The sequence below is a fragment of the Orycteropus afer genome, unplaced genomic scaffold (assembly GCF_000298275.1).
Source record: "Orycteropus afer afer isolate SDZICR_OR568_19922 unplaced genomic scaffold, OryAfe1.0 scaffold00008, whole genome shotgun sequence".
Lineage (NCBI taxonomy): Eukaryota > Metazoa > Chordata > Mammalia > Tubulidentata > Orycteropodidae > Orycteropus > Orycteropus afer.
The window spans coordinates 12,813,407-12,826,104 of NW_006921595.1; the positions used below are offsets into that span (position 1 = coordinate 12,813,407).

The following is a 12,698-nucleotide window of genomic DNA, read 5'->3' on the forward strand; positions in this document are numbered from 1 at the left end:
CACATTGTTCTCCCATTCTATCCAGGATCTCCTACACAGATCCCTCTCTCAGTGGTTGCCAGTGATAGCTGGGCACCACCTAGTTCTTCTGGTCTCATAATCATACAGGCTGAGGATCACATGGTGTACCAGTTGCTTGTTGTTATGTGCCGTTGAGTCAAACCAACTCATAGCAACCCCTCCTTGGGTTTCCGAGGCAGTATCACTACAGAAGGAAATTCCCCAACCTTCCTTCCAAGGAATGGCTGGTGAGTTTGAACTATCAGCCTTCTGGTTAGCGGTCAAGTGCCTTAAGCATTGTGCTACTAGAGCTCCCCACCAGTTGCTTGGACTACTTGTTTTCATGAATCTTTGCTTTTCTTCATTCTTCTTTGCTCTGGATGAGGAAAGACCCATCTTTGCATCTAGATGGCCATTTGTAAGCTTTTAAGATCGCAGTTGCTACTCACCAAAGTAGGATGTAGAACAATGTTTTTGTGTAGTATGTTTTGCTAACTGAGCTTGATGTCCCCTGCGACTATGGTCTTGAGCCCACAGGTCCATCTACTTGCTCCCTCTGTGAGCTGGCTGTGGCCAAGAAGTGACTATAATTTGTCCCTTGTCAGCTATACACAGTAATTTTTATGGAGACGGTGGGAAGTGGAAATAGTTTCTTCTCACAGCTTTATACTTCTTGGATTCATGTCTTTTGGGGCTTACTCATTTCCCATCATGTTAGACCAGCTTCCACAGTTAGCTTTTAAATGCCATCTGTGGCTTAATAATTAACTGTCTTCCTCCTATAATTTCTATTCCCTTTCTTTTCCCTCTTTTTAATTCTGCAGATTGCAGGAATTGACGCTGTATAATCCGGAACGCACCATTACAGTTAAAGGCAGTATTGAAACATGTGCGAAAGCTGAGGAAGAAATAATGAAGAAAATCAGGGAGTCTTATGAAAATGATATTGCTTCTATGAATGTTAGTTTTAATATGAAGAACATGTTTTTATTTTGATGAATAGTTAAAAGCTATTAATTAATGTAATTAATATTACATTAATATTAATTTCTTAAGTGACATCATCATAAGAAGTAGTTTCTAATCAATTTTTAGCAACAGTGGAGGTACCTGGGATAGTAAGGAAAACACCAATTTTGTCATAAGTCCTGGCTGAGCTGTGATTTTAGCAAATTACTTAATATTTCTAAGTCTTGGTTTCCTGATACAGGAAGAAAGGCTAGTACCTACCTACAAAAGGTTAATATCTCCTTTACAATGTTAATTTGAAGGAGTTTAGTAGGAATGGGGGCTTTAGAGCTGTGTGAACTGGGTTTGTGTCCCAGTTCAGCCATGTATTAGTTGCAATTCTGTTCCCTTGGACTGTTAACTTGGTGTCTCTGAGCCCCAGCCGATTCACCTATGAAATGGGGCTCTGTCTACTTAGCATGCTTATTAGTATTAAAACAGATGCATTGCATATAAAAGTCACTGTTAAGAATATAAGGTTAAAATTACTTGATTACTTCTGTAATATTTGTGGGGGGTGATTAAATGACAACAGTCTGAGTAGTGCGACTAATGCTGTTAAAATGAATTGCTAGCATTCTTTGATGTATGAAATAGTGCCGACAGTGGAACATGTCAGAAGTTCATCTCAAATTTTCAATGATTGAGAATTTAAAAGTAAAAAACCCTCATTTGAATCTGTCATCTGAAACACTAAATCTAAGAGAAGGGAAATGTGAGAATAACATTATCCTTGTAAGAAGTGCTAATTAATTAAAATGATTAGAATGCTAATCATTTTACCCCATGATTGCTTGCCTACCTTCACATTATCAGTTTTTTCCATGTTTCAGTCAGTTGGGTGTAAATGTAACTTCATAGAGTAGCCCCTTTTTTTTCCTTCCCCTTTCCCCTTTCGGATGAAGTATGAATTCCAGTTTCCACTTCTACTTCCTTGGGCCTTGTAAAATTAAACAAAAACAAAATCGCCTTTCTGACTCCTGTACCCATTCAAGAGCTGTGTTTAGTGGTAGTAGCTGCATAAGGCTGTGAAACTGATTTCCAACGGGCTTAACTTTTTTTAGGTCTTTAAACACTATCCCTGTCCAAGGAGCCAAATCTCAATTATTAGTTGGTTCTGTGTACCTGGTTTGGTTTACAATGAACAAATCTTGTTTGTGTGCCTCTTTGACAAGTAACAAGATTTGTCAGTTGCTATTACTGTGTGCCCACAGTATGCAAAGTGCATACTTGCTTCAGCAATGAGCTGGGCATAGGGGTGAAGGGAAGGATGTGCTCCATGCCCTTGAGAAAACTTCAGTGTAGTTGCAGATGAAGGAGGGAGAAAACCAGCACAGATATAAAACAAAGATACAAAATACCAAGAAAAACAAACATAAATGATATACTCAAGTATAGCCACAGTGAACATCTATTCTGTTGTAAAAATTAGAGTCATAAGACAGTCTTTTTTTTTCATTATTAGGCACAAGATGTCAGAATCTGATTATTGTTACTTATAAAATGCTCATTTTCACTTGATCTTTAAATTAGAAAATTAAGTGACCTTTTTGCCATTCCAGCTTCAAGCACATTTAATTCCTGGATTAAATCTGAATGCCTTGGGTCTATTCCCTCCCACTTCAGGGATACCACCTCCCACCTCAGGGCCTCCTTCAGCCATGAGTCCTCCCTACCCACAATTTGAGGTAAGAATAACATGCCTTGCCTTTCTTCATGGTTGAGTGGGATACAGTCAAAGGTATACAGTCAGGCTTCGCTGCCGTCAAGGAGTGTGACATTAAATGCTCAGTGGGAAAATTCTAATGTAAAACTTGATTCCCACGTGACTTTTCATCAGTTTAGTGCCAGCACGTATTCTCCGGTTTTTGTCGATAGAACCATCTTATTTGCCCTTTTACCAAGAATAACTGTGTGTGAGTTACTTCTTTAGAAGTTTTTGGATGGTAGGATTGTCAATATTTGCTTTTAAATATCAAAAGCATAGTTGGGCATCCTCATTAGAATGAAGAAAAATGTAGAACAAAACTCAAATTGATTTAAAAAAAAATAAAATAAAAACAAACTTACCATCTTTACTGATCTTACAGAGACTGGAAGAACCCCTGAGACTACTGCCCTCATAAGCCACCTCCTTTTTTTGTTTCTTTTTTTACTTTTTTATTTATTGTGATTTGGGTGAAGATTTACAGAGCAAATTCACTTTCCATACAGCAGTTCACATATACTTTGTCTCATGTCATTGACCACAGTTTACCACAATGCAACAGCTCCCCTCCCCCTTCCTCCCCATAGTACCACTTCCCAGTGTCCATCCCTCCATACTCTCCTGCCCCCTGAGCTCTCTCCCTGGGCATAAGCTGCCCTTCTTTCTCCCATAATTGTTCTCTCCAAGGATTGTGTCTACTTGAGGTAAATGTTCAACTCACATGCCTGTACTTTGTTTGGCTGGAAACCACAGGTGTGGGTTCAATTCCAGACCTGAAGGGCAGCTAGGGGCCATAGTCTCAGTGGTTACACCAGGCTCTATTGGACCAGCAAACCTGGTCCCCACCTTCTTTTTTTTTTTTGCCTCCAAATGATTTTGAGTTTTGTTCCACACTTCTCTCCCTCTCTATCCAGTATCTCCTACATCCCTTTGAAGTGGATGACAGTGGTAGCCGGGCACCAGCTAGTTCTTCTGGTCTCATAGTTGTGTAGGATGCAGATTGGATGGTGTACCAGTCACGAGGACTGATTGTTTCCATTAATTTTGGTTTTCTTCTTTCTTCTTTGCTCTTGATGACGAGAGACCCATCGTTGCATCTAGATGGCAGCTTGCTAGCTTTTAAGATCCCAGTTGCTACTCACCAAAGTAGGAGGTGGAACAATGTTTTGTATAGTATGTTATACCAATTGAGCTTGATGTCCCCTGCGACTATGGTCCCAAGCCCGCAGGATCAACTACTCGGACTCTCTGGGTAGCTGGCTGTGACCAAGCAGTGACCACAACCTTGCCCCTTGTCAGCTCTGGTATACACCTGGGAATTCTGATCATTCACATAAACTTATAGGACCATTGTCTGCCAACCCTATATATGATCTTGGATACACTCCCCATTTAGACATACCTAATTGTTTAGCCTGTCCACCTATCTATCTGTCCATATACCCATGTTTGCCTTAACTGACAACTCAGTACTGTATATGCTGAAGGGTTCATATTTGTTGTCTGTACTTCCCATGTATCTATGACTTTCTCATCCTCAATGCTGCCATACTGGTCACTCTCATTTGGTACATTGCCCTTCTCTTCACCCAAATCAATATTTATTTCTATCTTATCTAACAGCGTTCCCTCCCCTCCCCTCCCACCCCTGGTAACCAACAAAGAAAATTTCCTCCAATAGATAAACCTTTCCTTAACTTTTACAATAACGGACTAATACAATATTTGTCCTTTTGTGATTGACTTATTTCACTCAGCATAATGTCCTCCAAGTTCATCCACGTTATGCGGTGTTTTGCAGATTCTACATTATTCTTTAGCGTTGCATAGTATTTCATTGTGTGTATGTACCATAGTTTGGTTATCCATTCCTTGGTTGATGGACATCTAGGTTGTTTCCATGTTTTGGCTATTGTAAATAGTGCTGCGATGAACATGGGTGTGCATGTATCTGTTCTTGTCATGGCTCTCACTTCTTTAGGGTATATACCTAGTAATGGGATGGCTGGGTCAAATGGTATTTCCATTTCCAACTTATGAAGTAATTGCCATACTGCTTTCTACAATGGTTGTACCATTTTATAGTCTCACCAGCAGTGTATGAGAGTCCCAATCTCTCCACAACCTCACCAGCATTTGTTATTTTCTGTCTTGTTGAACATTGCTACTAGTGCTGGAGCAAGATGGTATCTCGTTGTTTTGATTTGCATTTCTCTAATAGCTAATGGGGAGCTCTGGTAGCATAGTGCCTAAGGCACTTGACTGCTAACCAGAAGGCTGGCAGTTCAAACCCACCAGCCACTCCTCGGAAGGAAGGTTGAGCAATCCTACTTCCGTAGTGATACTGCCTCGGAAACCCAAGGAGGGGTCACTATGAGTCGGGGCCGACTCGACGGCATATAACAACAATAACAACAACAATAGCTAATGATCGTGAGCATTTCTTCATATGTTTGTTGGCCGCTTGAATATCCTCCTTGGTGAAATGTCTATTCATGTCTTCTGCCCATTTTTTAATTGGATTGTTTGTCTTTTTGTTATTGAGGTGTTGGAGTGTTCTATAAATTCTAGAGATAAGTCCCTTGTCCTATATGTTATTACCAAATACTTTTTCCCAATCTTTAGGTTCTCTATTGACTCTTTTGGAGAAGTCTTTGGAAGTACATAAAAATTTAATCTTTAGAAGGTCCCAATCATCTGGTTTCTCTTCTGCTGTTTGTGCATTTTGAATTATGCTTGGTAGTCTGTTTATACCATGTATAAGTCACCTTTCTAATGTGGAACTGAAGTCACTGCCATAGGCCACCTCTTAACCAAATCATAGGCCTATAATAAGCAGTACAGCACATAACAACAACATAATAAGCAGTAACACACATGAAAAATATGCTCCTTCCTCAACTATATGAGATCAAAAGGGCAACAATTGCCCTAAATTAAGGATAAAAAGGCAAGAAGGGGCAGGGACACCAGATGAATGGAAATGGGGAACCCAGGGGAGAACTGGAGAGATGCTTACACAATACAAAGATTGCAAACAATGTTATGGAACAATATGTGTATGAATTATTGACTGGAAAACTAATTTGCTGTCAGTTTTCATCTAGAGCACAGTGAAACATTCAAGAAAAAAAATTAGGACTTAACATTAATTGAGGAGAGGGAAGGAGCTCAGGCTTTTGTTAGGTTTTGTTTTTTTCAATGCTGAAGGAAAGGATTTTATAAAGAATTCCTTCATATTTTTTCACTTAGAAGTTAACTACTTTAAAAGAGCAGGAAAGACCTGATGTATTCTCCATTTTAATAAGGGTTCTGGGGATAAAGTAGGGTTGCCAGGAAAAGGTGGTTTTTACAATGAATTGTCTTTAGCAATGGTTGTTAGAAGGAAGCTTGTATTTTATTTTAACCAGTGACCTCAGATGGTTTTGTTCACAAATGTATTTCTGTACGCATAAACATTAAACAACTTTTATTATTTTTTGGTAAAAAGGTAGATGATGTAAAAAATACACCTTATTTCTAAATTTATTTTCAACTAGTTCTAAAAAAAAAAATTAAGATTGTTTTAAGAGAAGTAAGATCATATTAAAAGCTTCCTTTTTTTCAGAATAGCATTTCCCCTGAGGTTAGAAAAAGGAGACCAGTGATAGTATAAAACTGTTTCAGGACAACTGACACTTGATAGAATAAATTATTTTGAAAATAGTTTATAATTCAGTTGCATTGTCAGTGATAATTGGAGGTAGATAATCATGTGAAATAAAATTAACAACGTTCTAGGATATCCCTTCATGAATTTGCTTTCACATCTCTTCCTTCACCTACTTGGCTCTCTTAACTATTTGATACATTGAGTGTCTTCGACATCAGTTAGGGAAATAACTAGGTAGTGAGTTGAGGATTCCATTATATCACTGCCTAGAATATATATAGAATAAAATGCAGGTTGGGATTCTGCAGAGACACAGGTTGCTGAGACTGTCCACGCTTCATCCTTTTCAGAACTAGAGTTTCCTTTGCCTATCTTTGAGACGTTCATATTGTAAGGTGTTCTGAGCTCTTGCCCTCTTCTTGGCGCATGTGTTTCTTTACTGTATGTGGCTTCTGCATCTTCCCCTGTTTCTCATCTGCCATTTCTAATGCCTGTGGGTCTGAAAACCGTATAAGAAAGTCCAGTGAATTAAGGTGAACCCAGGCCTTTAAATATCAAGTGTGACTAGATTCATTTTGCATTATCTGAAGCTTCCCAGCATAGCTAAAGTGCTTGTACTTTGATGCTAACAGGACTGGTGGACTGGTGCCCTGTGGCACAGCCCAGTTCTAGCTCCAGCTCTGTGTCACTTTAGGTCAGACCTTTGTTGACTTTTGGTTTGTTTCCTTGTCTGTACCATAATGAAGGTGAACTAAATTAATCAACTCTAAGCACTCTTTCAGATAAAACATTTATGATTTTTACAGAACTGAAGAAGGGACGAATTAGAGAGTCTGAATGTCAGTATATGGGCCTTTAGTGTCTACTTTACATACCAGTTTTTGTTAGAAATAGGGAAATATGTCATGATTTAATTCAAGGCAGGTATATCCCTGACACATCTGTGTGTAAATTAAGACTTTGTGAAAGTCACAAAAACTGATTAATTTTGTGCTACATAAGTTTACTGTACTAACCTAAATTTCTGCTAGCTGCCCCTAGCTGTCTGAGCAGATCAGTTAACATTTCTCACTTTCTCAATATGTAAACTGAAATTGCACTGTAACACTTTTCTGTTGCCCTTCTGTTTACACCTTATAAATAGCAGTAATACACAGTCTAATATATTACTGGAAAACTTTATTAATAGCCCTGAAACGTTGTCCAATATAGTGCTGAAAGATGAGCCCTTTAGGTCAGAAGGCACTCAAAATATGACGGGGAAAGAGCTAACTCAGCAGAGGCGACCTTAATGATTGCATGGAGTAAAGCTTTCCAGACCTCCATTGGCTGATGTGGCACATATTAAAATGAGTAGAAACAGCTGCAATCATCCATTAATAATCGAAACATGGAATGCAGAAGTATGAATCTTGAAAAACTGGAAATTTTCTAAAATTAAATGGAAAGCACAGAGATCAATATCCTAGGCATTCATGAGCTAGAATGGACTGGTAGTGGTCATTTTGAATTAGACAACCATACCATACCAGGAGTGACAAATTGTGGAGAAATGGTGTGGCATTCATCATCACAAAGACTGTTTCAAAATCTGTCCTGATGTACAGTGCTGTCAGTGATAGACTATCCATATGCCTGAAAGGAAGACCAGTTAATACTACTATTATTCAGATTTATGCACCAACCATAAAAACCAGAGGTAAGAAAATTGAAGAGTCCTCCCAACTCTGCAGTCTGAAATTGACTATACATGCAATCAAGATGCATTGATTATCAGCGGTAACTAGAATGCAAAAGTTGGAAACAAAGAAGAGTCGCAAGTTGTTGTTGTGATTAGGTGCCAATGAATCATTTGACTCATAGCAACCCTATGCACAGCAGAATGAAACACTGCCGTTCTGCAATCCTTACTGTACTTGAGCTCATCTCGGCAGCCACTGTGTCAGTCCATCTTGTTGAGGGCCTTCCCCTCTTTTGTCGACCCTCTACCTTACCAAGCATGACATCCTTCTCCAGGAAATGGTCCTTTCTGCTAACATGATCAAAGTAGGTGAGACGAACTCTGGCCATTCTCACTTCCAAGGAGCATTCTGGGTGTACTTCCTCCAGGACAAATTTGTTAATTCTTTAGCAGTCCATGGTACCTTCAGGATTCTTTGCCAGCACCACAACTCAGAAGCATCAGTTCTTCTTTGATCTTCATTATTCATTGTCCATCGCTCTCATACACATGAAGTGATTGAAAATACCGTGGCTTGTGTCAGGCGTACCTTACTCTTCAAGGTTTCGTTGCTCTCCGGCACTTGAAAGAGGTCCTTTGCAGGCGACTTGCCCAGTGCTATAAATCAACTGATGTCCTGAGTGCTGCTTCCATTGGTGTCAGTTGTAGAACCACGCAATGTGAAGTCTTTGACAACTTCAATCTTTTGTCCATTTATCATGATGCTGCTTATAGGTACAGTTGTGAGGATTTTTGTTTCCTTTATATTGAGATGTAATCCATACTGCAGACTGTGTTCTTCACTCTTCATCAGTAAATGCTTTAGGTCATCCTCACTTTGAGGAAGCAAAGTTGTATTGTCAGCATATTGCAGGTTTTTAATGATTCTTCCTCCAATCTTGATGCCATGTTCTTCTTCATATAGTCCAGCTTCTCTATTTCATCAGCATACAGATTGAATAAGTATAGTGAAAGGATACAACCTTGACACACTCCCTTCTTAATTTTGAACCCTGCAGTGTCCCCTTGTTCGGTTCGAATGACAGCCTCCAGGTCTCTGTATAGGTTCCCCATGAACATAACTAAGTGTTTTGGAATTCCCATTCTTCTCAATGTTATGTACACTTTGTTACGATCCACACAGTCAAATGATTTTGGATAGTCAATAAAACACAGGTAAATCTCTTTCTGGTATTCTTTGCTTTGATCCAAGATCCATCTGACATCAGCAATGATATCCTTTGTTCCATGTCCTCTTCTGAATCCAGCTTGCACCTCTGAAAGTTCATTATACTGCTGCAACTGTTTCTGAATTACCATCAGTAAGATTTTACTTGTTTGTCATATTAATGATACTGTTAAGATAATTTCCATATTCTGTGGGATCACTGTTTTTTGGAATGAATACAAATATGGATCTCTTCCAGTCAGCTGGCCAGGTAGCTTGTCTTCCAAATCTTTTACCATAGTTGAATGAGCTCCTCCATCAGGGCATCCATTTGTTGAACCATCTCAGTGGATATTCTGTCAATTCCTGGTGTCTCGTTCTTCCCCAATTCCTTCAGTGCAGCGTTGACTTCTTTCTTCAGTACCATTGGTTCTTGATCATATGCTACCTCCTGAAATGGATGAACATCGACCAGTTCTTTTTGGTACAGTGACTCTGTGTATTCCTTCTATCTTACACTTGCTGGAGATCTTTATTATCATAGTATCACATGCTCAGAGGGACTTAATAGAGAGTAAGAGATCAGAAAAGTTTTTCATGTTCATGGATGCACCGTATGCTGATCGATTTAATAATATTTTGCTGTGGTAAAGTAGCATCTTTCAAATCTTTTTTTTTTTTCTTTTTCTTTTTCTTTTTTATTGCGATTTGGGTGAAAGTTTACAGACCAAATTCACTTGCCATGTAGCAGTTCACACACACATTGTCTCTTGACATTGGCAACAATTTACCCAATGCAACAGCTCCCTTCCCACTTCCTCCCGATAGTTACCACTTCCCTGTGTCCATTCCTCCATACATTCCTGACCCCTGAGCTGTTTCTCTTGCATAACAGCCCTTCTTTCTCTCATGATTGTTATCTCCAAGGAGTGTATCTACATCAGGTAAATATTCAACCCATATGCCTCTATTTTGTTTGTTTGGGTTCAATTCCAGACCTGAAGGGCAGCTAGGGGCCATAGTCTCACGGGTTCTACTAGCTTCTCTCAAACCAGCAAATCTGGTCCTTTTTTTTGTAATGATTTTGAGGTTTTTTTTTCACATTGTTCTCCATCACTATCCAGGATCTCCTACATAGATCCCCATCCAAGTGGTTGACAGTAGTAGCTGGGCATGAACTAGTTCTTCTGATCTCATAGTATAGTCGCAGGGACTAATTGTTTCCATGAATCTTTGCTTTTCTTCATACTTCTTTGCTCTGGACGAGGAGAGACCCATCGTTGCATCTAGATGGCTGCTTGCAAGCTTTTAAGATCCCAGTGCTACTCGCCAAAGTAGGCGGTAGAACCTTGTTTTGTGTCGTACGTTATGCCAATTGAGCTTGATGTCCCTGCGACTATGGTCCTGAGCCCACAGGTTCAACTACTCGCTCCCTCTGGGTGGCTGGCTGTGACCAAGCAGTGACTACAACCTTGCCCCTTCTCAGCTCTACTATACCCCTGGGAATTCTTACAGAACATACATACACACTTGCAGAACAATTGTCTGCCAGCCCTATACATGGTCTTGGGTACATTCCCTGATCTATAGACATACGTGATAATTCAGCCTGTCCACCCATCTATCTACCTATATACCCGTTTGCCTTCACTGACAACGCAGTACTGTATGTGCAAAGGGGTTCGTCTTTGTTGTCTGCACTTCCCATGTAACTCTCTGTCTTTCTCATCCTCAATGCTGCCATATTGGTCACTCACATTTGGTACATTGCCCTTCTCTTCACCCACATCAATACTTACTATTTAATTATTCCCTCCCCACCCCTTCCACCCCTCATAACCAACAAAGAAAATTTCCTTCCATATAGAAATCGTTCATTGACTTTTACAATGACAGATTAATACAATATTTGTCCTTCTGTGATTGACTTATTTCACTCAGCATAATATCCTCCAGGTTCATCCATGTTAGGTTGTGGTTTGCAGATCGTACGTTATTCTTTAGGGTTGCGTAGTATTGCGTAGTGTGTATGTACCATAGTTTGGTTATCCACTCCTCCGTTGATGGGAACCTTTTTGCTATGGTAAATAGTGCTGCAATGAACATGGGTGTGTATATGTCTGTACTTGTAATGGCTCTCTCACTTTTTAGGATATCTATCTAGTAATGGAATGGCTGGATCAAATGGTATCTCTATTTCCAACTTTTTAAGGAATCACCATACTGCTTTCCACAGTGGTTGTACCACTAGCAGTGTATGAGAGTCCCAATCTCTCCGCATCCTCGCCAGCATTTGTTATTTTCTGTCTTGTTGAACTTTGTTGCTAGTGCTGGGGCAAGATGGTATCTCATTGTTGTTCTCATTTGCATCTCTCTGGTGACTAATGATCATGAGCATTTCTTCATATGTTTGTTGGCTGCCTGAATATCCTCCTTGATGAAGTGTCTATTCGTGTCTTCTGCCCATTTTTAATTGGATTATTTGTCTTTTTGTTATTGAGGTGTTGGAATTTTCTATAAATTCTAGAGATAAGTCCCTTGCCAGATATGTCATTGCCAAATATTTTTTACCAATCTGTAGGTTCTCTATTGACTCTTTTGGAGTAGTCTTTGGAAGCATATAAAAATTTATTTTTGAAAAGGTCCCATTGATCTAATTTCTCTTCTATTTGTGTATTTTGGGTTATGCTTGATAGTCTATTTATGCCATATATTAGGGCCCCTAAATTTGCCCCTAGTTTTTCCTTAAGGGACTCTGTAGTTTTAGGCTTCACATTTAAGTTTTTGATCCATCTGGAGTTCGTTTTTGTGTATGATGTGAGGTACAGATCTTGTTTCCTTTTTCTGCAAATGGATCTCCAGTTTTGCCAGCACCATTTATTAGACAAACATTCTCTTCCCCATTTAATGGATTTTGGGCCTTTGTCAAAGATCAGCTGACCATAGGTCGATGGATCTATTTCTGGGTTCTCAATTCTATTCCATTTGTCTGTGTATCTGTCATTGTACCAGTACCAAGCAGTTATGACTACTGTGGCTGTATAGTAGGTTTTGAGTTCCAGCAGTGTGAGATCTACTATGTTGTTGTTCTTCAGTAGTGCCTTGCTTATCCAAGGTCTCTTTCCTTTCCATATAGAGTTAGTGATTGGTTTTTCCATATCCTTAAAAAATGTTGATGGGTTCTGATTGTGATTACATTGCATATATAGATTGCTTTGGGTAGAATTGACATTTTCACAATATTCATTCTTCCTATCCACAAGTACGGTATGTTCTTCCATTTATATAGATTTCTTATGGTTTCTTGAAGTAATTTTTTTATAGTTTTCTTTGTATAGGTCTTTTGTGTCCCTGGTAAGATTCATTCCCAAGTATTTTATTTTTTTGGTAGCTATTGAGAATGGTAGTGATTTTCTTATTTCTTTTTCAGCAATCTTTTCTG

The 12,698-nt window shown here is 39.2% G+C and overlaps 1 protein-coding gene across 1 annotated transcript in view; it reads left to right on the plus strand.

Annotated features, from left to right (window-relative positions):
- The window catches only part of IGF2BP3 (insulin like growth factor 2 mRNA binding protein 3), a 225,841-nt gene that overhangs the window by 168,169 nt on the left and 44,974 nt on the right, over positions 1–12,698 (plus strand). Inside the window, exons 9-10 of the mRNA XM_007945906.2 lie at positions 825–960; positions 2,571–2,696. Of these exons, the coding sequence (XP_007944097.1) occupies positions 825–960; positions 2,571–2,696 (262 nt within the window). The remainder of the gene's footprint in view (positions 1–824; positions 961–2,570; positions 2,697–12,698) is intronic.